Source organism: Lynx canadensis, chromosome E1, assembly GCF_007474595.2.
Source record: "Lynx canadensis isolate LIC74 chromosome E1, mLynCan4.pri.v2, whole genome shotgun sequence".
Classification (NCBI taxonomy): Eukaryota; Metazoa; Chordata; class Mammalia; order Carnivora; family Felidae; genus Lynx; species Lynx canadensis.
This window is the reverse complement of record NC_044316.2, coordinates 1504267-1530174: the sequence shown is the minus strand read 5'-3', so window position 1 is coordinate 1530174 and position 25908 is coordinate 1504267. Positions and strand designations below refer to the sequence as shown.

Below are 25908 nucleotides of genomic sequence, written 5' to 3'. Positions count from 1 at the left end.
ATGCTTTGGGGGGAGGGCATTGGAGGTGCGAGAGCTGCAAATGGTTTCCCAGGGTCAGACTGTGGGACCGGGGCGACAGCGGGCACTGAAACGAAGCCTGTGGGGAGCAGGTTATCCGGGCCTTGCATGGTGTGCGAAGGTGTGTGTGGGTTATCTTGCTGAGCACAAGGGAGCCACTGAAGGATTTAAAGCAGGGCCTTGATCTAATCAACTTTGTGTTCTAGAAAGCTCGCTGTGACAGCAGGTGGTGGCTGCACTGGGAGAGAAGAGGAGTCAGGCGGCTTTTGCAACAGCCAGAGGAAAGTAAGGCCAAGGGTAGGCAGCGAGGGCGGGGACGGGCCTTGCGCGGCAGAGCTGAAAGCATGTGAAGATGGGGTCCTGTTACTAAAAAACCCGGAGGTCGCGCCTACATCCAAGCAGGGCTGCGTACAGGCGCTGGAAGCGAGCCGTTCGGGTGTGGACCCTCACCTTCTCTCAGCTGGGGCGGGGCCTCCGCGGCGGGGTCCACCCTGCGCACTCGCACCCCCTCTGGCGGAGAGCACCTGCTCCGCTCCCAACAGCATCAACCAATCAGTCTCTGCGCCCGAGGGAGTGAGAACCTCTGATTGGCCGCGCTGGATCACATGCTCGGGCCCCGAGGCGGGAGGGGGCGTGGTGAGGCCCCGCACACGTGGCGCCCACGGAGGGCGGTGGAAGAGGCTTCCAGGCCGGCGGCCCGGCTGCGCGGTCGCCACCGCTCTGGAGAGGGCCGCAGGGCGAGGTCAGGGAGCGTCCTCCTGGGTCGGGAGGGGGTCTTGTGCCGCCGAGAGCCTGAGACATTTGCTGAGAATATGGACGGAGTTGCTTTGCCTCGAAAGGGAGGCCGGCTCCAGCCTCCCTCCCTGAGCCCTGTGCCGAAAGATGCTCCCCGGTTCCCTCTCGCCTGGAAGTGCGCGGGCAGAGGGGAGGCAGCCGGCGCTGCAGACCCCGACCTGCCTGCGCTTGGGGTGGTGGCGTGGAGCTCCACGTTACTCTCTGGGCTGAAGTGCCGGCTCTACAGCGGCCTTGGCTTTGGGTGCATTTCAAGGTAATTACAAACAGCATTCCACCTTCCCCGAAGCACTGCAGCGTACGGGTCCTTAAGCCTAGAGGAGCGTCTGTTTACACTTTTTCTTTTGAGGTAAAATTTACTTAGATTGAAATGCAGAAATCTCTTCTTTTAAGTATATTTTTATTTTCCTTTTCATTTTAGAGAATCCCAAGCCGTCTTCATGCCCAGCACAGATCCCAATACGGGGCTGGATCCCACAACCCTGGGATCATGACCCGAAATGGAAATCAAGAGCCTGCTGCTCAACCAACTGAGCATCCCCACCCCCCTCCACAGGTGCCCCGAAATGCGGAAACCTTAAGCGTGCATCCCTGGAGTTTTGACAAATGCATATGCTTGTGTAATCCACACCTGGAGGCCTTTTATTACCTGAGGGTGACCAGAACAGCCAATGGGACCCGCCTGGGATTTTGCCAGAGGGGGCAGGTGAGAACTGGCCCATCGGAGTGAAACCCTCAGAACTCGGACCAGACTAGCACTCCTTCTGTTGCCTTTACTGTTATGATCCCCATCTGACCGCCAGTCCTCTGTCCATTTTTTGTCAAAACCCCATAAGAGAAGAAAGGTGAGTGGTGGAATCTGGACACCAGCCTTTAGCCTGAATCCCCTAACACCTCTGAAGTTGTAACGGAAACAAGGGCAAATGCTCAACAGCGTTATTTGTGAAAGTGAGCTGGCCCCGGGGAGATTGCCTATCCAGCGGCTCTTGCCTCCTTTTTTTTGGATGGCCAAGCCCACTTCCAGCTTGGGAGGCTGAAAATGCCCAATGTTCACTCCCCGGCCGTTCCCCTAGCTGGGCACGTGCACCAATCCAGGCCAGTAAGACGTTAGGGAAAGTCCTCTGGGGCTTCTAGGAAAGATTCTCTCTCCAGTAAAAAAGAGCTACCTGGGAGGAAATGTCCCTTTCTCTCCTAACTTCAAATGTTATCATGTGAGGATGTGATGCTCGGAGCTATGGCAGCTACCTTGTCAGCATGAGTAGTAACACTAAGAGAATCAAAGAAGAGTCACCCGGTGCTCCTGAGTCTTAGACCTGCTGAATCCTGGAGTGCTTACCTCTAGACTTCTTGTGTGTGGTGACACATTCCTCATTATTGTACAGTCTGTGTTTTGCCATCTAACCATCCTAACTGATACAAATGATTTGTAAAATGTGTTACTGTAACACCAGAGCATTTCCTGCAAACAATCCTATTTGTATCATAAAGATCAGCTTGACTGTTTCAAAGAGAACTATAATCTACCCATTTCTGATAGGAACACACCATCAGCTCTCAGAGAAGTTAAGAGGGCAGAGCACAGGAGTTTCAGAATGATGATCTTCAGACTCCATATGCTCAGGATGGACACTGTCTTCTGATTTCTTCCTTTATTTATCTGTCCATATATAGCTGATGGCTGACCTGGGGTTTCCTGTGGGACTAGAATACACAAAAAGGCCTTGTCGAATCTTACTGTATTTAATGCTATCATCCAAAATGCTAACATCTTTTTTAACCAGACTGGCAAAAATATGGCTTTATTACCCATGCCTAGGATAAACTCTCAACCTAATCCTACGTGCTCAGAGAAAAACTGCTTGCTTTTGTCAAACCGACTGGTGGGCTTTCTAGTAATGTGCGATGCCCAGTACACATTTAGTAAGGGCCCACTATGTGCCAGAGCTTGTGCTGGGTATTGGGAGTATAGCCGTGAGCCAGGCAAGTTCCACCCCAGAGGAGCCCCAAATTAGAAAGAAGGATGGAAAAGGGGCGCCTGGGGGGCTCAGTTGAGCAGCTGACTTTGGCTCAGGTCGAGCATCCACAAAGCACCTGGGTGCTGTGCTAGGAACAGAGAAAACCCTGGGGGAAAGAGAGACCCAGTCCCTGTCCCCATGCTGCTCTCCGTCTGAGGTGGGGGAGAAGGATAGGTAAACAGGTTATCCCGGGGCGCTCCTGCTGTGAGAAGAGAGCCTCAAAGAGGGCACCACACTCAAGTTTTGGGTGCTGAGGAAAGACTCTGAGCAGAGACGGGAAGGGGGAAAAGGTGGGGAGAGATGTTCTAGGCAGAGGGAAGGTTACCACAGACCAGGTCATTTCAGATGGCCCGAGGAGCAAAAGTTTGGATGGAGTGGAAGTTGTAAGGGGAAGTTGACACATCTCGTAACCCAAGTTAAGGAGTTTGGTGTTTTTCTGAGGGCAATGGGTGAAGAAGAGATTTAAACAAGAGAATGAGTGGTTAGATGTTCCCTTTAGAAAGCTGTGCAGAAAGGGGACCGGAGAGTGAGACGCCAGCGGTGGGTGTGTGGTGGGGGGAGGTGGGCCATCAGTTCCTTCTGGGGTGTGTTGACCTTGAGGGCCTGTCGGGAGGTCATGCGGGGGTGTCCTGGGGGCAGCCAGCCTGGGACTGAGGAGAAGGCTCAGCTGGAGCCTGGCATCTGGAAGCTGTCAGAATAGAGGGACGCTGAGCCTCAGGCATCCCGGGACGGGAAGGGCCTGAGGAAGACATGTCTAGTATCTGCTTTTAACTCTCGTCATAGATGTGGGTGGTTTTCAGAAAATTTGGAAGAGGAAGCCACACAAGTGAAACACTTCTGTGCGTGGGCTTTTTTTTCCCCCCTAGAACTTGGAGGAAAGAGTCCTCTCTGGCTCACGGAGTCCCAGAGTTCCACACGGCCGCAGTTAGGGAACCCCCGGCCTACTATAAGGTGGTGGTAACACAGGAAGCTGGACGTCCCCGTGGAATCCAGAAAGACGGAGCCCGGAGGAAGCACATGTCCCCGCTGGTCCAGCAGCGGTTGAGGCGGTAAGCTTGAGCGCACCAGGTGCCCGCCGTCCATCTCTTGCAAAGGAGCTCGGTCCCAGGGTCACTCCGGGCCTTTCTGTGGTTCACGGCGCTCTCCCTGCGAGTCTGCTCGTTGCCGGGTTTCCCAGGGGTTGCTGGGAAACCAGCATCTCCAGTCTGCTTAGGAAGCTTCCAGTCCTGGGGCTCCGGCAGATCAGCGCCAGTTTCCGGAGCCTCCAAGCTGACTTGGGCCCTGGGGACCAGGGCACTTGTTGAACAGGACCGTGGTCCTCTACCCTGCCTCTCGTCAGCAGCGCCGCAACACTGAGGGGTTCTGGGGACGGTGATCTCGGGGCCATATGCAGGGAATGTACACAGGGGAGGAAGCAGTCATGAGCGTAAAATGGGGGGGCATGAAGCCCTCCAACCATCATCTTGAATCTGCCATTTAATTGTCCCTCTGTTTCCCGTTCCCTGTGATTCCCCCCGCCCCCGCTCCGCATTCACACATACTGCAAAACGATACCACTACGTGTAACTTACGCACTTGGGTCCAGAAGGCCGCATGTGACTTTGTGGACCGTGACACGTTACCGGGAAGCACAAATCTGGGTGAGCATCTGAACCTCCGCGGTCCGCCCGGCCCACATCACGGGGGGGGGGGGAGGGGGGTGCTGGGGTGTGGGGTGTGTGTAGGTGGGGACAGTTCTCAAGAACAGAAAGCACCACTCACCCTTGAAGAGCCTGCCGGGTGTGATGTAGTAACCTGCACACGGGAGCACTCAGCCGGAGCACTCGGTCGGATCTCCCACCCACGGCCCTGGGTGTGGCAGCTGGGTGGGCCCGTGGGGCCCAGCCAGGGATGAGAGCCTGGGTGTTCTGCAGAGTCCAACACCAAGAGCTGGAATCGCTTAGAACCGAGCAAGAGAAGGGGAGGCGGGTGGGGGGGGTCAAGAACGGGGTGCTTTGTCACGAGTGGGAGCCACGGAACCCCAGGGGCACCCCTCAACAGTAGCTGGAGGCCTGACCGCTCCGGGTCTCCAGGGCAGAGCTGCGGCCCCTTTCCTCTGGGAGGTCATGTGGCCGCTGATGCCTCTCCGTCGAAGCCTCAGGAAATGTTTATTTTACACAGCTGCGCCACATTACCGCTGGCTCTGAGGATCCCGTTACCGAGGGGCTTCCGTTCTCGACTGGCGTACAATCCTCCGCGTGAACCCTCCTCAGCTCGCCGGAAAGGAGAAACGGGTGTTTCAGAAGTGACGCTTCTCCATATTTGCGGGGATTTCGACATCATCATAATCATCTAGAGGCTCGATGTAGCTCGGGATGGAGAGGGTCTTGTTTCTGACCTTATTGACCAGCGAGTATGTGGCCGGCGGCTGGCTCGGGGTGTCCTGTGGGACTAGAGCACACGAAAAGGTCCTTGCAGGCCAAGCTGCTGTGTGTTTTCATATATATATAAAAAGACGGAGACAGTGCAAGTGGGGGAGGGACAGAGAATCCCAAGCAGGCTCCGTGCTGCCAGCGCAAAGCCGTACGCGGGGCTTGAACTCCCGAAACCGTGAGATCATGACCTGAGCCGAAACCAGGAGTCGGACGCTCAACAGGCTGAACCACGCAGGCGCCCCCATATGTATTTTTGACTCAGTGACTCAGCATGATTTTCATGGGCTTGGGTGGTCTGGCTACTTCCTGGTGGACCAGCTCCCCATTTGATGGGGGACACTGTTGTACAGACAGGACACCGTCTCAGGATCAGCCGAGTGGGTGAATGGCAGACGGCAGTCAGACGCCCTGGCTCCCACGTCCCCCTGCCTGAGCCCGCACGACACAGAAAACGCAAAGCAGAAGTGCAGACAGCACGCTGACCCGAGCCAGTCCCCGAATGAGCACGGTCATGGGAGACCCTCATTCTCACGAGGAAGTGATACGAAGCTTATTTCCTTTTTGGCACATCCCTCACAGTGACTTAGTGTTTTCCAGAACATTCCATGATTGCTCAGGCACGAATCTCTGCTCAGAAGGAAGGGGACAGCAGGGTTTGCAAAAGGTAGAATGAGTGAAGAGGGAACACGTAGCAAAAGCCCCAAGGTGGCCGCGGGAAGGAAGACGAAACGGCAGCTAGACCTCAGACCCTCAGATGGGGTCGCCGCGGCCTCTGCCGCGACTCTGTCTTTCCCAAGAGGGCCTGAGAAGAAGACCGCCGTCATTCCCTGCACAGCCCTGCAGCGAGACCCAAGTTCACATCCAGGCTCCAGCAGTCACTCGCTGTGTCGCCTTGGGTGAGACGCTGAACTTCTGTGTGTCTCAGTGTCCCCATCTGTCAAAGGGGAATAATAAATGCGCCTGCCTCGTAGTGCTGTTGAGAGGCCGACAGGAGATCGTGCCTGTGAAGTGCATCACACGGGCCCGGACACACGGGGGCTGCCCCATACATGTAAACTATTATGTGTCCATTCGGTCAAGACCTGAATTGTCTCCTAACCTCCAGGCACCGTTCTTAGTGGCCGGTAAACCGTGGTGAGGAAGACGAGAGGCTCCTGTTTCCCGGAGTTTCTGTTCCGGGGCAGGAGAGAGATCTTAAACACACGAGCAGCAGGTAAGTAAGACGAGGTCGGGTAACTGCCTTCACGTTTCGAAAGGAAAGTTAGCGGGCTCACTTTAGGGAGGGCGGACGGCAGTGGCCGCGTGGCAGCGGGGAGGATAAAGGACACCACCACATGGGCAGCTCGAGGAAGAACATTCCGGTCAAGGGAACCAGGCAGGGATTTTCTGATGCAAAGTGGGGGAGTCCCGGTGACACCCCCCAAGTTCCTTCTTACTCGTGCTCCGAGCTGGGATTTGAATGTGAAAGTACACCTTGACCATCAGGAGCTTTGCTATTTGCTCTGCCCCCTTTTTAATTGATTTGTCTCTTTCAATTTTTTTTAAACATTTCTTATTTATTTTTGAGAGACAGAGACAGAGCATGAGCAGGGGAGAGGTAGAGAGAGAGGGAGACACAGAATCGGAAGCAGGCTCCAGGCTCCGAGCTGTCAGCACAGAGCCCGACGCGGGGCTCGAACCCACGAACCACGAGATCGTGATCTGAGCCGAAGTCGGGCCCTTAACCGACTGAGCCACCCAGGCGCCCCTGAGCTAAGACATTTAGATGAATTTGTTACCCTGCCCTGAATGTCACCAGCAGCAGATACTTACGGGTGTGTTCTGGGAAGAGCAAACCCCTGGGCGGCAGAGGGGGTAACTGAACTGGTGATTCATTAAGAACATTCCTGGTAAGACACAAAGAGGAGGAGTCAGGGTGTGGTTTTGAGCGTGTCCGTCAGCCTACGAAAGGAAAACATCAGAAAACGGATGAACATTGAAACCTTCATTCCTAAAAGCTGGAGACACTCCGTCCTTCCCTAGGTGTCGTGCCCGTTTGTAAAGAAACTGTTTCCTCCAGCCCCGGGAACAGCTGGATTTGAGGGAAGGAAGGGACTTCGCTTGGAGCGCGTCCTCCTGGAATCCCCGGAGCTGGAGTGGGCGGGGGTGGGGGGAGGTAAGTAGCAGGTGTGTTTGCATTTGCAAGACACGCGTGTTCCTAACACTAACGGCACACACGGGACACACACAGCGCGTGACTGCGTGTTCGGTGCATTCTGCTGAGATGCCTGCATGTGGCCGCCAGATGACACACACAAGAACGTTCGTGGCAGCGTGAACCCCAAGCTGGACCCTACCAAATGTGCATCAGCTGCGGAGCGGATAAACTCATGAGGACAAACCGTCTGCAACCACGCACAATGACGTGCACAGAAACGTTGACCAACAGGAGCCAAACCCTAGATAACGTGTGCTGGCTGATTCTACTGCTTAAATTTTTTTTAAGTTTATTTATTTATTTTGAGAGAGACAGAGTCAGCATGAGCAGGGGAGGGGCAGAGAGAGAGAGAGAGGGAGAGAGAGAGAATCCCAAGCAGATTCCTCACTGTCAGTGCAGAGCCCGATGCGGGACCTGAACTCACCAACCACGAGATCGTGACCTGAGCCCAAACCGAGAGTCAGATGCTTAACCAACTGAGCCAGCCAGGCGCCCCTGGCTGATTCCATTTCTAGAAAGCATAAAAACAAGAAAAAACTAGCCTTTCCTATTTCTGAGAGTGGCTGTCTTTGGGGTATGGTGGCTGGAAGGGGATATAAGTCACTGAGGAACTGGTGATTCTGTTTCTTGATCTGGGCACTGGCCACCTGGGTCTGTCCAGTTTGTGGAAATTCACTGAGCCCTGCTTGACTTTGTACACCTTTCTGCATTTGTATCATACTTTGGTAAGAAGGTCCAACAAAGAGAGACCACGGGGGAGCCTCTTGGCCTAGACCCACGATCCCCTCCATGTGCTCTGACCTCCAAACTGGAAAACATTGTTCTCAGCCAAGTTTTGGCCCCCTGTATGTGGTTGAGCGCCCCTGGGGGTGCACAAGCCTGTTGGGATACGTGGACAAGGGTCTGTGTGGCAAGAGCTCCGTTAGTGGCTTCTGTCCACCCCTCGTGGCTGCTCCCAGGAGAGGAGGGAAGTTGATCTGCCTTTGGGAAGAACCTTCTTCTCCGACTGTCTCCTCCAGAGCCAGCCTGACTGCAGAAAACACACATTGTGCTCGAGTCTGCTGTCCAGAGAAAGGGGCTGCCCCACACGGGTGACCTGAGGTTCTCCAGGCTGCGCCCTGCATCGGAAAGTTTGCCTGGTTTTGAACTAGCAAATGCCCTTGCCGGTGGATAAGAGCCCCATTGTGCCACGCTGGGTTTATTCTCATTAAAGGCAATATTTTGTTACTTACCTGCGTGACACATTTGTCTTACTTCTCAAGGGGGTCAGAATCGGTGGGGAAGAGGTCTATTGTTTGCTGGATCCACAACAAAAGTCACTCTAGGAAAGTACAAATTTGGGGGCGCCTGGGTGGCTCGGTCAGTTTGGGGCTGCAGGGCCTGGGGATTGAGTAGCTAAAGCAGGTCGTGTGGGCGCTCTGTTGCCTGTGTGACTGACCCCCCAGTAAAAACCCTCGGTGACTCTCTCTGGCGATGCTTTGCATGTGGTGCCGCACATCCATGCTGGGAGAATGAAGCATGGTGCACCAGCAGAAGACTCCTGGAAGCTTCCGCTTGGTTGCCCCTGGGGCTCCACCCTGTATGTGCTTTCCCTTTGCAGAGTTGACTCTGTACCCTTCTACGGTAATAACCCGTAACCATGACCGTTGTAGCTTTCCCGGGTCCTGTGAGCGCTTCTCGTGAATCGTCAAGCCTAAAGGTGATCTTGGGGACTCCCGACACAGCAATCATAGAAGCTCCAAACAGATCACAAAATGCAAAAGTAAGGCCAATGGCATAGTTTCGTTAGGCACACAGCCTCGAGAGGACTACACTGGTGGGTCTTCTAAAGGAAAGGAGGGTAGGGGTGCCTGGCTGGCTCAGTTGGTGGAGCCTACAACTCTTGATCTCAGGGTTGTGAGTTGGAGTCCCACCCCGGGTGCAGAGATTACTTAAAATCTTGAGAGAAAGAAAAGGAAGGAAGGAGGGAAGGGGGGAGAGAGAGAGAGAGAGGAGAGAGAGGGAGAGAAAGAAGAAGGAAAGAGAAAGAAATGGAAGGAGGGAAGGGGGAGAGAGAGGGAGAGAAAGAAAGAGGAAGAAAGACAAAGAAAAGGAAGGAAGGAAAGAAAAAGAAAAGGTAGACCTAACCGCGAGGGGTGGGCCCAGCACACACAGCCTGACCTGTGACCTCTACCAAACTAGACCAGACAAAGACAACCGGGAGAGCAGAGCCCCGGAACGTGCCCTGCAGCCCCAAAGCTCCAGACCCCTCCCCGGAGGGCGGGGCATTGGCAGACGAGCCGGCTCCCGGGCTGCGCAGGTGCAGTGGGCTCCTCCCCCAAAGAGACGCGCAGGTGCACGGCGCACGTGACCAGGCGGCTCTCAAAGCTGCATCTTGCGTGGGGCGGGGGCTGTACTTACTCATACGTTTTCTCTTCCTCACTTTGCCCTCTTCCCAAGGGCTTGGCAACGTCCCACCTCTTGCCTAAGGGACCAAATAGGCATTAATGATCATCTGGGAAGAATCAGCAGAAGGTGTGACTGTTAGAAGTCCGGAGACATCGGGCGTGTGCAGGGCAGGTGGGGGAGGAACCACCGGGGAGAAACAGACTTGGGGGCACAGGGCTGGCGGGCGGTGGAGACTGGCTTGGACGCGGGCCTTCTGACCACAAGCCCTTGCCCAGGCCGCCCGGCGCGGGGCCCCGCTTGTCTCCTCGTCACCTTGTGCACCCCTGGCTTTCAGAAACATCCCTGGGACGGGTAACCAACTGTGTGCTTGGGAGGAAGCGAGAGGAAGACGGGGGAAGCAGTTTGCAACCGGGCCGTGCTAGACGAACACGTCATTGTTCATTTTTTAACCTGCGTGGTGATAGTGGTGGCTTAAGGTCCAAGAGAACGGGCCAGGTTTTGTTCAGGGTCCTACTTCGTCTGTGTCCAACATTTCAAGAAGGCAGATGGACAGAGGACTATAGGAGGCAGAATATACTCTTTGTGTTAAAAAAACAAAACAAAAAACCCACCACCACAAAAAGGGGCGCCTGGGTGGGTCAATCAAGTAAACATTCGACTTTGGCTCAGGTCGTGATCTCAGGGTTCAGGAGTTCAAGCCCTGGGTCGGGCTCTGTGCTGACAGCTCAGAGCCTGGAGCCTGCTTCGGATTCTATGTCTCCTTCTCTCTCTGCCCTACCCCACTTGTTCATTCTCTCTCTCTCTCTCCAAAATAAACATTAAAGAAATTTTTTTTTAATCTATAAAACAACACAAAAACAACTGCTTACCATCAAGGGGTTGAGGGCAGAGAACATTGGACAGGAAGCCCAGTGGACCCAAGTTCTGGTCCCAACTCGGGCACCAAGTCCTGTGAGGCCTCAGTCAAGCCTCTTCCTCTCTCTGAACCTTAACTTTCTTATCTCTCAAACAGATGGATGAGGATGACAAGGTCTCACTCCTTGTGGAGCCCGGACCTTTCGGCGACCGGCGAGCAGGGTTCTGAGGCTGTCCCAGACGCCGTGGCAGGTCAGTGCCTTGGTGGCTGAGGGTGGCCTGCCCACACTGCCCTGGGGGATTGGTGCATTCACCATCCCTGGGTCACAGGGACGATGGGAGATGGACGGCAAAGTGGAAACCCCCTTGGAGATGATGTTAAGTTAGTGGAAAGCCTCCACGAAGGTGGAGGGTGCCAAGAACCTGGGGCCAAGGCAGCTGTTGTTCTGGGAGATTCAGAGTCTGACCTTAGAGAAGGCAATGGTGGTGGCCAGCGGGTCCATCGTGGACTGAGCCCATATTTCATGCCTCAAGACAGTCTTTTTTTGTTTTTTTAGAAAACTGCTTCGTTGGGGAATGATTGACCCAGAAAAGGCTGTGCGTATCCGGTGTATACAACACGCGTACCACTCGGTGTGCTTGGAGCTGAGACAGCCTCTGACATCCTCTGGACTCGTGCTGTCTTCTGAGTCCCAAAGGTGAGAGCAGGGCCACGATGGAGAGAGAAAGCCGTGGAGCAGTGTGTGGCTTCTCACAGGTTCTGCCCTCACCCACACCCTGGGGGCCCCAAGAGTTCCTGAAGATTAGTTAGCCTCCCTCCCTTCGCCATGCAGATGGGGAAACCGAGGCCTAGACATGCAAGTTAGTGGCAGGGCTAGGCTCAGACCCAGAATACACGATTCTTAATCCAAAACTCAGCCTATTCAGGCCCAGAACTACGCTTTCTGCCCTGAAGAAGCCCTAATGCCCGGATGACCACCCCAGCCCTCTCCGCCCTCCACCTGCCCAGGTGAGACCGCCATTACCTTGTCTAAACAGCTGTCTACAGGCACAGTACAGGATGAGGGCCAGGCTCACAGACACAATGAAGATGGCCACAGCTAGGATGGCCCAGAAATTGTCCCTCAACCAATCCATCGTGATGGGACCCTGAGAAGAACGGAGACAGAGGAATATGAGACGTGAACGGGGCGTCGGGGGGGGGGCGTTGTCTACCACATTTTGGGGATACCTCTGCTTAGGGGTCAGGCAGGTGATGGCTTAGATGAACCCTGCCCATCAGCAACTGGGAGCCCTCAGGCGAGGCCCTTAATCTCCTCCGAACTCCGTGCGTCCTCATGTGTGGCACGGGAGTGACCCGTCTGCCACTCCCCAGGGGAGCCACGAGCACGGAGATCAGAGATGTACAGAGGAGGCCGACACATCGCTCTGTCTTCGGTCGTCAAACGGGCAGGGGAGTAACGCCATTGAAAGCAATAACTAATTGCATCACTTTTATATCCAGGGGGCAGCACAGACTTAAACCCCTGCTGTTTCTGGCGGGGGGGGGGGGGGCGCGGGGTTAGAAATATACCTTGATGGGTTTCTCCGAGGGAGGCGTGGGTCAGAAGGGGGAAGGTGAATGCAAAGTTAGTCCATGGGGAAAAGTAACAGGAATTTGGGGGCTGGAAGCTGGCCAGCTCGGGAAGCAAGCAGGGAAGTCTGGCAGGAGCAGATCTTAAGTGTTCTCAAGACAGAAAAGAAAGAGTGACGTTAGCTGTGGTGGCGGGCATTTCGCGATACAGTGAAACCTTGGATTGCGAGTACCTTGTTCTGCGAGCATTCCTCAAGATGAGCTAACGTTTCTAATACGCTTTAAAAAATTTTTTTAATGTTTATTTATTTTTGAGAGAGAGACTGCGAGCGGGGGAGGGGTAGAGGGAGAGGGAGACCCAGAATCCGAAGCAGGCTCCAGGCTCCGAGCTGTCAGCACAGAGCCCGATGCGGGGCTCGAACTCACAGACTGTGAGATCATGACCTGAGCCGAAGTCGGACGCTCAACCGACTGAGCCCCTCAGGTGCCCCTCCGTTATTTCTCATGGGGAAATTTGCTTTGATACACAATTCCTACGGATTACAAGCGTGTTTCCAGAACGAATTATGCTCTCAAACCAAAGTTTTACCATATATGAGTGTATCCAGTCAACACGTTGTGCATTTTAAACTTCCACGGTGTTATTAAGTCAGTTATACCTCAGTGAAGCTGGGGAAGAAAGAGGGAAAAAAAGCCAACGGTAAGGGTGCAGAAAGTGTGAGGCTTGTTAGAAAGTCCCCGTGGGAGGATGTCTAATAGTTCCGTGGGACAGTTGTGACTAACGTTCAGTCTGAAGCTGTTGCCTATACCGTGTTGGAACTCAATTGCACAATAAAAGCTTGTAAGAGCAGAGCCTGGGGACTAATGACATGTGCGCTGTGGTTTCCCAACCAGGGATGACGTACAGACAAGTAGGACAGACAGCAGGTGCCAGGCCCCAGGCGATTGTGGGATGGACTCGTCGGAGGAGCCTCCAGGAATGCAGGGGCTTTGCAGGAGGAGCGGGGCTCCCCTCGTCCAGAGCGTGGGCGCTTTGCCTGTTCGTTTGGCTCCTAAAGTACAACGTGATCCTTGAGACCTGGCATATTCTGGGTGTGTGAGAATCAACTTCCTGTGTCATCACTTAGCCAGTGGAAACTCACGCATGTATTTTCATGTACAGCCCTTTCCAATTCGTGCTTTTGAGTGACTTTAGTATTAACGATATAAACAGGGACCCAGGCAGAGGAACAGGGACAAGGTTAGGGCTGCTAAGGCCATTGTTCCTACAAAACCATCGGACTTGGCTTACTATTTATTAGTTATTTATTTATAATTAAAACAATTTTTATTGTTTATTCATTTTTGAGAGACAGAGACGAGAGCAGGAGACACAGAATCCGAAGCAGGCGCCAGGCTCCGAGCTGTCAGCACAGAGCCCGACGTGGGGCCCGAACCCACGAACCGTGAGATCATGACCTGAGCCGAAGTCATATGTTGAACCGACTGAGCCACCCAGGTGCCCGTTGGCTTACTATTTAAACACGTGTTTGTATTACTGGCAGAGTGTCCTCATTTATTACATTGTTCTATTATAATTTGGATTTTCAGTTCCAAGCTTCGTTTCTTTGGTGAAGGTTGGCTTGATCAGACATGTTTTTGGCTATTAATCAGGTTACATGGAGCAAAACCAAGCGTGTGTAACTTGTACACGCGTCATTCTGCAGCTTTTTGGCTCAACTTTCCGCTCAGCGTCATTTATCCACGGTGATAGATGTGCTGGGGATTCTCTCTTAAAAGACACAAGTGTCGGCCGGCCAGGTAGCCCACCCCAGGTGTGCACTCAGCAGAGGCTGTGCTGTAGATCACCTTTTCAGGATGCACAGAAGAGAGCAACAGAGGCACACGAAGAAGGGGGAAAAGGGAAAGCGTGGAGACCGGAGGCTTGGCTCTCAGGAGGACCCTGTGAAATGTGGCTTTGCAGGGCCCGGTGAGGTCATAGGGCACTGGACTTAAGAGAATGCCACATATCTGAGGGTGGACTCTTTGTTTAATACACGTAATTGGAACCTGACCTTCTTTAGCTCTGGGGGTGGAAGGAAGGAAGGAAGGAAGGAAGGATGAAGGGAGTAAGAAGGGAGGAAGGAGGAAGGAGGAAGGAAGAAAGGATGGAAGGAAGGAAGGAAGGAAGGAAGGAAGGAAGGAAGGATGGATGAAGGGAGTAAGAAGGGACGAAGGAGGAAGGAAGGAAGGATGGAAGGAAGGAAGGAAGGATTCAGGGAGTAAGAAGGGAGGAAGGAAGGAGGAAGGAAGGAAGGAAGGAGGAAGGAAGGAGGAAGGAAGGAGGAAGGAGGAAAGAAGGAGGAAGCAAGGATGCAGGGAGTAAGAAGGGAGGAAGGAAGGAAGGATGGACAGACAGATGGAGGAACAGATAGAATATTCTCCCCCCCATTTTCTCATTCTCTCTTCTCATACTCAAATGTGCATCTCCTTGTTCTTTTGTCTAGTTTGTCCTCCATATTTTCTACCTTTTCTTTTTTCTTAATCTTGAAGGATTTCTCCAAAAAGCAACTAAACATACTCTTTAGGGCTATAAAAGTAAACACCAGGGCACAAGAGTTCAAAGCTGTTGCATCCGAGAGCACAACGGGGTGGGAGGATGGACGTGGGGAGACCGGGGGCTGCAATTTTCTGCCATGAATCCTCCGAATCACTTGATTTTTATTTTTTTATTTTATTATTATTATTTTTTTTGATTTTTAAAACTATGTGTATTTACGGGGACGCCTGGGTGGCTCAGTTGGTTGAGTGTCCGACTTTGGCTCTCGGTTCAGGAGTTCGAGCCGCACATCGGGTTCTCTGCCGTCAGCCTGTCAGCACAGAGCCCACTTCAGATCCTCTGTCCCCCTCTCTCTGCCCCTCCCCTGCTTGCCCTCTCCCCAGAAACTAAATATTAAAAAAAAAATCTGTGTATTTACTTTAATAAAAATGAAAAAAAAAACACAACCCAGTCAATTAACTGTCTAGTGTAGCTCCCATGAAAAGCTACTCCTCCGATTTCAAGTTCAAAGAAGTTTCCTTCTCCTCAGTTCCCTGGAGAAGCAGGGAAGAAGGATGATGTCAGAAAAGTGAAGCCTGGGTCACTTTTGAGAACCACGCATATCTTGCAGTTCTGTTCTTACAAACGTGTGGCATGGCTTTGCTTTGCTAGCTGATGTTTCTTCCTTTTTTTTTTGTTTTAATGTTTATTTATTTTTGAAGGAGAGAGAGACAGAGTGCCAGCAGGGGAGGGGCAGAGAGAGAGGGAGACCCAGAATCCGAAGCAGCTCCAGGCTCCGAGCCGTCAGCACAGAGCCCGACGTGGGGCTCGAACCCACGAACCAGAAGATTATGCCTGAGCCGAAGTCGGATGCTCAACCGACTGAGCCCCCCAGGCGCCTTGCCAGCAGATGTTTGGAATGTTTTCCGCTTTCATCTGTCCGCTAACTGCGTCCTTGAGCGGCCTGCCCAAGGTCACCCGGCAGGAAGGAGGCTGAATGCTCTCCCTCTAGGTGCCAGTCCTTCCTTGCTGGTGTCCGTACGATGCCCTGAGTCATCGGGGACAGGCCCAGTGGGGTTCGGGACGCCTTCCTTTAAGGAGCACAGCCATGGTGGTGAGACGGTGGGGGCCACGGGACTCCCCAGGATGAAGGACCGGGGCCCACAAGTGGGAATAAGAGTCCCAAGTTCCCCCACAGCCCAGGGCCAGACAAACAGCACTGCTCTGAGACCCCTTCTCCGCAGAACCCAGACGAGCTTGTCTTTCTGGGACAGGGCGGCTGAGTGAGAAGGATCCCGAGAGAACCCCGTCCTGTCCCCGCTGGGTGTTCTCTGGGCCCCAGGCCGGCTCAGTGGCCGTGGCGCTGCCCGAGAGGGGACACGGACGGGCTCTGGGCAGCGACGGCGGGGATCCAGCCCGCGGGGAGCGGGTGCAGGTGGCCGGAGGGACACCCCGCAAAGTGTGGGAGCTGAAGGCCACCTGTGTCGGCCGCCCGGAGGGGACCGTGGGGGTGCAGGCCTCCCCGGAGCTGAAGCGCGGGGCCCAGGGCGTCGGCCATCAGCCCGCAGACGCTGCGGGGCCTCTCAAGGGACCTCTCGGGCCGGGCGTGGAGTCTCCACCCCAAACCGCAAAGTACCTCAGCAGGAAAGGCCACTGGTGGGAGACTCCCTGTGGAGAAACGTCTGTCTGGCTGTCCTCGGCGCAGGGTGGGGTGCGGGGGTGTGGAGGCGGCCCCCACCCCTTCCTCCACTCACTCCCACTGGGGCAAAGTGAGCGGCTTTGAGTCAGAAACCGAAGCTTTGCAATGAGCCACGTTTTACGAACTGTGCTCAGCAATCGAAAGTAACTTAAAAGTTTTGGAATTGGACTAAAGCGTCTTTGGGGTGGCCGCCCCCCCCCCACTGGGGCAAGAGGGGAGCCCCCCGGGCAGGGGCAGGAGCACAGGGGCATACAACAGCAGGAGTGCGGGGCCTGTCACGAGTCCGTCCCCGACGCCACCGTCACGGAGCTAGAAATCCAAGCGTGGGCAGGGCTGTGTCCACCCCCAGGATGTGCTGCTTCCTGGTTCTGTGGGCTTCTAGAGGCCACTCGTGCTCCGGGCTCGTGGCCCCTTCCTCCGTCTCCGAACGGCCACTCGTGCTCCGGGCTCGTGGCCCCTTCCTCCGTCTCCGAACCCCGCGGGGTGGTTCCTCCGTAGCCACGTCTCCCTCTGAGCTCCTCCCCCGCCTCCTCCTGCACGCAGACGAGGACGACCCGGACGACCCCAGCTGTCTGTCTGCCCCGTGTCAGGGACTCCGATGTAACTGGCCTGCGGGGCCTGTGGGGCCTGGCCCTTGGGGGGTTGGTTTCTTTGTTGTAATAAAAATTTCCAGATGAGTCTAATACAAGGCGGGCCGAGGTTGAGAGCCGGTGATCTACACGTTATCTCTTAATCCTGATGATGACCTTCCCCGAGTGGGCGGTGGTAGTTATCACGCTTCGTTTGCAGGTGAACAACTAGAAGTCAGAGAGGTTAAGCGGTTTGCTCAAGGTAACACAGCCAGCAAGGGACTAACGTGGGCTTTCAGCTCAGGGCAGTCTGACGCCAGGTCGGGTGGTCATTTTACCCCATGAGGCTGCCGCCAAGCTGGTAAACGTTTCTTTTCATAACAGAACTGAAAGCGGAACCCCGTTCAAGAGCTTCCAGCACCGGCAAGACCTCAGCCTGTTGGGCGCAATTACAGCCGCGGTAGGAAAGTGCGTCTCAGAAAAGTCACCCTCACCGTGTGCTACCCGGTGCCCTACGCGCCCCTCTCATTTAATCCCCTGCGCGGCGGCTTGTGGTTACCACCCCATTTTACAGATAAGACCGTGGGAGCTCAGAGATCGCAACTAAGCCGGTGAGCGGGAAAACCAGAAACCAAACCCAGGTCTTTGGGACTCCAGGACCCCAACTCGCGACCCCCAAACGGGGGCTCTGGGAAATGTGTGAAAGCACGGATGCCAGTCCCAGGCCCCTTCTCTGCCCCCAGTTCCGATCTGCAGGCCCGGTGTCGGACTCGGGATCAGCATTTGTAACAAGCGCTCCCGTGGTGGGGGGCGGGGGGGCTCAGCCTCCGGGTGGGACGTCCGTCGGGCCAGTTGGCAGAGCCCCCCCAGCCGGGGCAGGTGAGGAAGCCCCACAGTCAGAGGCGGTAGCAGCAGTGGTGGGAGAGGGAAAGGCACCAAAAAAGCCCCCGAACCAAATGCCCGAGATGCTTCTCGTAATGCCCCAAATTCCATCACCGACAAGTCACTTCTCTGCCAAGTTCCCCGCTCTCCCCACTTCCTCTCCATTCAAACTCATTTGCCTGGGTGTGCCAGGCTCTGAGGAAGAGAAACTGATTTTTACTAGAGTGTGAATGACTTCCTTGGGTCCTCAGGGCACTGGGTTCCTTTCTTGAATTCCCTCAGGCATTGACCAGAGCAGGGGCATCCTAGGCTCTTGTCCAGAGTCCTCAGAGGATATAACCGAATGCGATTTAGGAACAAAGACCGTCTTATCCAGGCTTCCTCCTCCTGCTAGTCACCCCCCCCCCCACCCATCTCAGTGCCCTTTGCTCCCTCTTCCCCTTTCTCCTTAGTCATCCTGCCCTCAGGACAGACTCTGAATCTCATTCACACTGCGACCTCCGTAACTGATAACAGCTTAAGTGTGTGGGGTGGGGGGAGGTGCTCCACCGTCAGAATGATGAAAACCCAGAAGGCAAGAGAAGCTGGGACACTGAGGCCGAGGAAAGGTTGCCTCGACTGCGGCTGGGTGCTGGGCAGGGGCGGGGGGGGGGGGCGGGGGAGGCAGACCCGTGCGTGAGCCCACGTCCCGTGACTCCGGCGGGTTACCGGACGTTTGTTCCCGGCGGTCCACACTGGCGAGTCAGCTCCGCCACCCAGAGCGGGGCCCATCTCCCTGCCACTGTCTCGTCACCTGGAACACAGTAGGCGCTCCGGGCGGGTCTGCGAGCGGAGGAACGTGGCTGGCGCCTCTCTCCCGGCCCTACAGGTGCGCTCCGCCTCCGATGATGCAGGCTCTCGGGAGGGCGGTTTGGGGTCTGCCTCCTAACCGTCCAGCCGCCTGGCCTGGCCTGGCCTCGGGCACCCGCCACCGGCCGCGGGCATCGGGCGCTGGCCCGGGAAGCCGAGACCCTGCCCGCCTGCGCGCGGGTGTCTCTGCCTTCCTCCCATGACGCACATCCTCGCCCTCGCCGCGGGGGAGGCACCGAGCCCAGGCACCCACCCGGCCCCGGCTCTCACTTCCCCAAAAGGCATTTCCAGGGAGTCGGCGACAGAAGTCCCAGTCCAACCCCCGCTGGGAATTCCGGAGACTGGCTTGATTCCACACTCGCTTCTTCCTGGGGTTTTTTTTTTTCCGTGTTTTTTTTTTTTTTTAACCAAATTCTGTAGCGTAAGAAATAGCTTACGACATGACAGCCATGCATACGTCCACACGCAGGACACGTCTCCCGAAACGTCTCTCTGACCCCTGAGGAGCTCCAGCATTTTCGCCCCTAATCCAGCCTCGCTCGTGAAAAATGTATTGGTGTGAGGCCCCTGTGTTTCTTTCAAGACCCACGCTACTGCTCAAGTCCTGCGTGATTGAAAAACTCGACTTTTTCTCAAGAGAAAGGAATGATCTGAAGTAGTCATGAGTCCCAAAAGGTGGGGAGAACGTGTGTGTGTGGGGGGGGCGGAGGGATGGGGTTCTAGGAGGCCGGAGAGGCTTCGGGGAAGTTTCCGTGGGGCGAGGCAGGTCGCACGCAGCTCTGAGGGAGGATGGGGCCCCGCCCCTTGCTCGCTGCCTGGAGTTAGGCCTTCCAGGCTAATCCCCTTGGCCGAGGCCAGCCCTGCCCGAGACCACGAGGCTGTGGGGCACCTGCTGGGTCTCAAAGACTCAGTGTGGGGGCGCCTGGGTGGCTCAGTGGGTTGGACGTTCGACTCTTGATATGGCCCAGGTCATGATCTCATAGAGCATGAGATCAAGCCCCACGTCGGGCTCTGTGCTGACAACGTGGAGGCTGCTTGGGATTCCCCATCCCTCCCCCCTCTCTGCCCCTCCCCTGCTCTCTCTCTTCCAAAATAAATAAATAAACATAAAAAGGAAAATGCTTAGTGTAGAAGGAAGAACATAAAAAATCTCATTAATAAACGTTTATATGGATTACGTGCGGGAAGGATATTTTTGATGTGTTGGGTTCAGTGCAATGTGTTATTAAAATTAATTTCAGCCTTCTTCCCCCTTTCTTTTAATTCTTCTCCCTTCTGCCCCGCTCACGCTCGGATTCTTAGCACCTGGGGGTGTCGTGTCATACGCACTGACCCCAGCCCAAGACAAGTAAAACCGTGTACCGACAGAACGGAATTCGACAGAGGAATGGGAAAACAGGCTGGGATGTTTGCGTAGTGAGACCCCATCCAGAAATGTAAAACGCGGATTCCCAATGCCCAGGACAGCACAGATGATGAGTCCTGGACGCAGGAAATGAAAGAGGCAAGGTGTAGACTGTTGCCCAACGTGTTGACTGTGCATCTAAGACAGACACGTTTCCCTGGTGTTAATTATACCTCATTAAACAATTTCAAGAAAGAATGAGCCGTGCAGCCCTTGGGCCGGGCTCGTGTCCCGCGGGTTTCATAACAGGACTCGACCCTGTTCATTCGTTCTCACCCATCATAGTGGGTCGCTCCACTGACATATCTTTCTGCCCGGACTTAGAAACTACACCTGGGGCGCCTGGGTGGCTCAGTCCCTTAAGCCTCCGACTTCGGCTCAGGTCATGATCTCAGGTTTGTGGGTCCGAGCCCCGCATTGGGCTCTGTGCTGACAGCTTTAGGTTCTGTGTCTCCCCCTCTCTCTGCTCCTCCCCCACGCACGTTCTGTCTCTCTCAAAAACAAACGTTAAAAAAAATTAAAAAAAAAAAAGAAACTACGTCTATATGCAAGCAAAAATTAAAAATGGTGAAGGGGCACCGGGTGGCTCAGTCGGTGAAGCATCCGACTCTTGATTTCAGCTCAGGTCATGGTCTCATGGTCGTGGGATCGAGCCCCACGTTGGGCTCTGCGCGGAGCATGAAGCCTGCTTGGGATTCTCTGTCCCCTTCTCTCTCTCTGCCCCTCCCTGGCTCCCACTCTCAGTCTCTCTCTCTCAAAAAAAAAAAAAAAAAATCATAAACCTTGTTCTGGCGCAGCTGTGGTGAAACAGATCCTTCCATGTGACCGCTGACGGTATATATAGATTTTGTTACAAGGTTTTAAGGGGCGCCTGGCTGGCTCAGTCGGTGGAGCGTGTGACTCTTGATCTCGGGGTTGTGAGTTCGAGCCCCACGTTGGGTGTCGAGTCCGCTTCAATAAACAAATGAATGAACTTACCAAAAAAAAAAAAAAAAAAAAAAAGGTTTGTGCGGGGGAGCAAACCGTGACAACACACAGACATCTCCTCTGATTCCGTAATATCATTTCTAGGAATCCAGCCTCACCAGTAATCCAAAGGAAGTAAAATTTAAATGCAGAACTATGTTGGCTTTGGCGCAAATAAGCAGGGAACAGGCAGCGTGGGACTGGGAGAAAATTGCACAAGGGCCCCTCGATGGGCTCGGATGAAGCAGTCAAGCAGTGGGGAGAAAACCCCGTGAAAAGCAGCCCGGGGGGAGCTTCGGGGCGCCCCCCTTCGCCAGAAAAGCCACACGCAGCCCGTGCGGACACCCCAGCCAGCCACCCGTGCGCAGGTCGCCCGCGCGTGTGGCCGGAGTCTGCCGGGACAAAGCACAGAGACCCCATCTCGGTTCTGTACCGAGGGAAAGACTCCTTTTCACCTCTGCCACCCAGCCTCCCTGTGAAGCGTGAACGGAACACGTTTTCCAGACCTCACGCATCACGTCTTTCAAGAGCTCTGCTCCCCTTCCTGAACAGGTGGCTTTTCGGGCGTCTCCGCGGCGTTCTATGTGTTGAGTCTGACTTCCGCAGAACCTTCCGGGATTGCGGAGTACTCAGGCTTCCTGAGTTATCCCCGGACGTCTGCAACCCAGAAGTCCTTCCTCGGGTCCAACCAAATTGTCTCGCGCCCTTGCTGGCTTTCTTGCTTGTTTGGTTCTGAGAGTGTGGGGGGCCCCCGGAGCCCTGCCACCTGGTGGCTGTCTGGCAACGGCACTGGTGTGGTCAGTGGGTGGGGGTGACGGCAGCGAGGCCCGAATTTCCTCTCTACCTTGTGTTCACGTCAAAACGAGACAACAGTAATGTTTCACAGTGTCTACGCCTGGGAAAGAAACTAGAAGGCCAGACGCGAGGCTCCGCCACGGCTTTTCCCAAGTGGCGGAATGTGGGGCCATTGTTCCCCTCTTTCTCTGGAGTTTTCCAGTTTTTCGAGGGCAGGAGGGGTGGAGGGAAGGGTCCTAAAGTGTAACAAGAAGTGGGGCGCCTGGGGGGCTCAGTCGGTGAAGCGTCCGACTTCGGCTCAGGTCACGATCTCACGGTCTGTGAGTTCGGGCCCCACGTCGGGCTCCGTGCTGACGGCTCAGAGCCCGGAGCCTGCTTCGGATTCTGTGTCTCCCTCTCTCTCTGTTCTTCCCCTGCTCTCTCTCTCTCTCTCTCAAAAATAAGTAAAGATAAAACAAAAAACAATTAAAAACAAAACAGGAAGCCCCAGGCCTTGTCCTTACCACGCTCAGGGCGCGGGAGTGGTTCTCAGGACGAGCGATGCGAGACAAGATAGAACTGGAAATACCACGGGGAGGCCTCGGAGGCCATTTCCCAGCGGGCAGCGGCCGTTCGCCAGATGGGGATCTGACCCCGGGGCGCAGCTGAGCTCGACCCGCGACCGCCACGGGAACACACAGGATGCCTTACAGATCGCTGGACACGAGAGACACGGGCACAGAGATGCCAAGGCTGCTGGAGTTCTAGGTTTTTCCTGCCAGAGTCCCAAGATGCAGCTCGAGATCCGCCTTGTCACCCCTCGCCCACCCCGTCCCCGACGCAGACCCCTTCGGGTCTTGTCGCTTATCAGGCACCGAAAGTCGCCGTCAGAATCCAGAGAGGGGGAACCACCTGTGTACCGTTTAGGCGCCTCTGTCCCCGTCCGCCGGGTGTCATTTCAACCCGATAGGCAGGTTCCCCCGCCCCAGCATACCCCCGGGAAAGGGAGGCGCAGACGGGCGCAGGGATCTGAGGTCCCCCAGCCCGTGAGGGGCAGAGGGGACCCTCCGAGCCCGGCCGCAGACTGAGCTGCAACCCCAGCCCTCGCCAGGCGGCCGCTCAGGGGCCCCAAGCCCAGATGCTTACCTGGGTGGCGAGCGTGTCCATCTGTGAGCGGCTGAGGGGACAGCAGGGGCCCGAGTGTGGTGGCTCAGGCACAGCTGGGGAGAGGCCTTCCTCGCCCACAGGCTTCCCGCCCACCCCGGAGCAGTGAGCCCCAGCCAGACCACACTTCCCCTTCCTGCTCAGCCCTCGGGTGGGGGAGGCCCCGGCGCCCGCACGGCAGGCAGCCCACCCCCTTCCAGGGAAGCTGGTCCCGACGCTTCCAGGGGCCGCGATCGCTTCCTGCGAGGCCCCGCCGAGGACCGACCTGGTCGTGGGGGGTCAAGCCCGGGGGCAGGCTGGGCAGTGTGGCTGGGGCGGCCGCGGGGTCCCCGCACACCAGCCCGTCCGAGCGAGCATTCCCGGCTGCGGCAGCCTGGCCAGGGGCCCCAGAAAAGCGAGGACGCTGGTTCCCACCCCGAGACACCCCTGGAGAGCTTCCCGTGGGACGGACGCTGGAGGACACTGTGGCCAAGCCTGGGGCTGCCGGCCAGCTTCTGTGGGGAGGCCAGGAGTCTGCTGCTCTGGGCCCCGGGCCCCGCTGGCCGTCCCGGCAGGGCCGGGTCCCCGTCAGCACGGGGACAGTCGCCAGGGGCGCCCACGACCGCTCACGACGGGGGGCCGGGGCGGGCAGCCGACCAACCATTTTGTTGACCTGACCCTTCTCGCTGAAACAAACAGCCTGGCGGTAAAAATAGCCACCCCGGTGCGCTGCGTCTGCCCGGCTGCCCGTGACCGTGACGGTACCCTGGGCTTTCTGGCAAACGCTTACCCGCCGGCTTTCAGGAAACAAGATTCCTGATCTGCACGGTTTGCGAGTTTCCAGGATTTGGACAGTTGCCGCCCTGGCCGCTTTCCAGCCACCCCCAGGACGGTCCCCGGCTCGGCCTGGGTGGGGACTGTTCCGCATCTCCACTGGCCTGGCGGCCGTCACCCGCGCCTTTCAGCTCTGGGAGGTTACAGCCTGAGTCAGCTCCGGGGCCGTGGCAGGACTTGGAGCGCCGCGGCTGTCCGAGCGCAAAGTCTGTGCTCTTTCTTAGGAGGGTCGAGCCAAAGTGGGGCTGCTCAGAACCCCCCCTAAAGGCACATTTAAAATGATCTTTTGGGGGGCGCCTGGGTGGCTCAGTCGGTGAAGCGTCCGACTTCAGCCAGGTCACGATCTCGCGGTCCGTGAGTTCGAGCCCCGCGTCGGGCTCTGTGCTGACAGCTCAGAGCCTGGAGCCCGTTTCCGATTCTGTGTCTCCCTCTGACCCTCCCCCGTTCATGCTCTGTCTCTCTCTGTCTCAAAAATAAATAAAGGTTAAAAACAAATTTAAAAAAATAAAAATAAATAAATAAAATGATTTTTGGGGGCGCCTGGGGGCTCAGTCAGTTCAGCGTCCAACTCTTGACTTCGCCTCGGGTCATGATCTCACGGTTCGCGAGTTCGAGCCCCGCGTTGGTGCAGAGCCTGCTTGGGATTCTCTCCCTCCCTCTCTCTCTGCCCTTCCCCGCCCCCAAAATAAATAGATGAACACTAAAAAATTGATCTTTTGGGAAGTGAACACGTGCTTCTGTGGGCCGAGCTCATCCTCTGACTCCTCGGTTTGCGTCCCGCTGACTCACCAGTAAGTGGTTTCAGTTGCGTTCGGGGCTGGCCCTGTGCCAATGACACAGCGGATTCGACGCACCTGCTGACCCCCACGTGCATCCGGCACGCCAGGCCCAGACCCGGGGTCGGCGGGTCAGAATCCCAGGCGTGGTTCGACAACAGCCCCTTGTACGGGGCTGAGCCTCAGTTTCCTCGCCGGCGAAATAAGAGAGCTGACTGGTGACGCGAGGTGCCCCGGGAACGGAACCGTGGAGCCTCTGCTGTGATCGTCCGCTGTCCCCAGTGGGGACGGGGTGCCTTCGCAGCTCCCCTCCCGGACCGCGGCGCCCACACAGCCCTGGGCGCGACAGAGAACACCCGGTAGGGGTGTGTTGCCTGAGACAAGAACCCACGCCGTCCACCCAGACAAGTGAGTCACACACATGGAAGGAGGCGACCCGGGCCCGGTGCTGGGCGGGGAGGGGGTCAGAGCCAGCTCCTGCCCCCAGGGAAGTCTCTCAAAGTGCAGGAGGAAGGTGAGGGCGGGACAGAACGCGGGCCCCAAGCTCACGGGTCTGTACTCGGAGCCCGGCGGGTCAGGGTCCCTCGTGGAGCCCACCTTCTCCAGGACAGAAGGGCGCACGCGTAGCGACTGTTGGGAGCAATGGGTGCTGACCCTGTGGGAGCACAGCAGCGGCAGGGCTGGGCGGTCCAGTGGGGGCATTTGAAGTGGGCCTTGAAGAATGCGTAGGAGTTCGCCCAGTAGAGAGAATGCGGACAGACCAAGGCCTAGTGTTTGGAGAGCAAAGCTCGGGGCCCTCACCAGGGCTTGTGGGTCCCCTGGCCCCGCCGCTGTCTTGCCACCACGAGATGGGGCAGGAGGCTGGGCGGTCTGTTTGGCTTTCCTTCTGCCCCGGGCAGGGGTCCCTCTGCGGGTCCAGGCGGGTGAAGAGGCCCCAGGGCTCCGGGAGAACGGGAGACGCCCCCTGGTGGCCGTCCGCGGTGCCTCTGTCCCCCCGTCAGCGTCCTCCCGCCCTGTCTGTCCTCCAAAGGGGGCTGGCCCCAGAGACCCTCACCTCTGGAAGCCACAGAACCTGAGACGGTCAGACTGGAGGGAGCTGGGAGGGGGGCGCAGTCCACTCTTCACCCCGTGACCCCACGTCCGCGTCGGCACCCACGGCAGCCACATCACACGTAGAATGAGGGTCACCCCCTAGTGCTACATCTCGAGTGCCTGGTGACCGTTGTCATGACAGCAGTTGA

At 56.2% G+C, this 25908-nt stretch overlaps 1 protein-coding gene and 1 long non-coding RNA gene across 2 annotated transcripts; one reads left to right on the top strand and one right to left on the bottom strand.

The window, feature by feature from the left end:
* Positions 1-2531: 2531 nt before the first annotated feature.
* Positions 2532-23163, bottom strand: LOC115500984 (SLP adaptor and CSK interacting membrane protein). The gene is made up of 5 exons (XM_030295783.1): positions 23061-23163; positions 11705-11828; positions 9837-9900; positions 7052-7125; positions 2532-5255 (listed from the first exon to the last, which is right to left on the bottom strand). Exons 1-5 carry the CDS (start codon positions 23079-23081, stop codon positions 5104-5106), a joined length of 435 nt encoding a protein of 144 aa, XP_030151643.1. The 5' UTR covers positions 23082-23163; the 3' UTR covers positions 2532-5103.
* On the top strand, positions 5458-17708 carry LOC115500985. The gene is made up of 4 exons (XR_003964696.1): positions 5458-6452; positions 10837-10931; positions 11237-11377; positions 17423-17708. It is a non-coding gene; the product is annotated as an uncharacterized LOC115500985 (long non-coding RNA).
* Positions 23164-25908: the final 2745 nt, after the last annotated feature.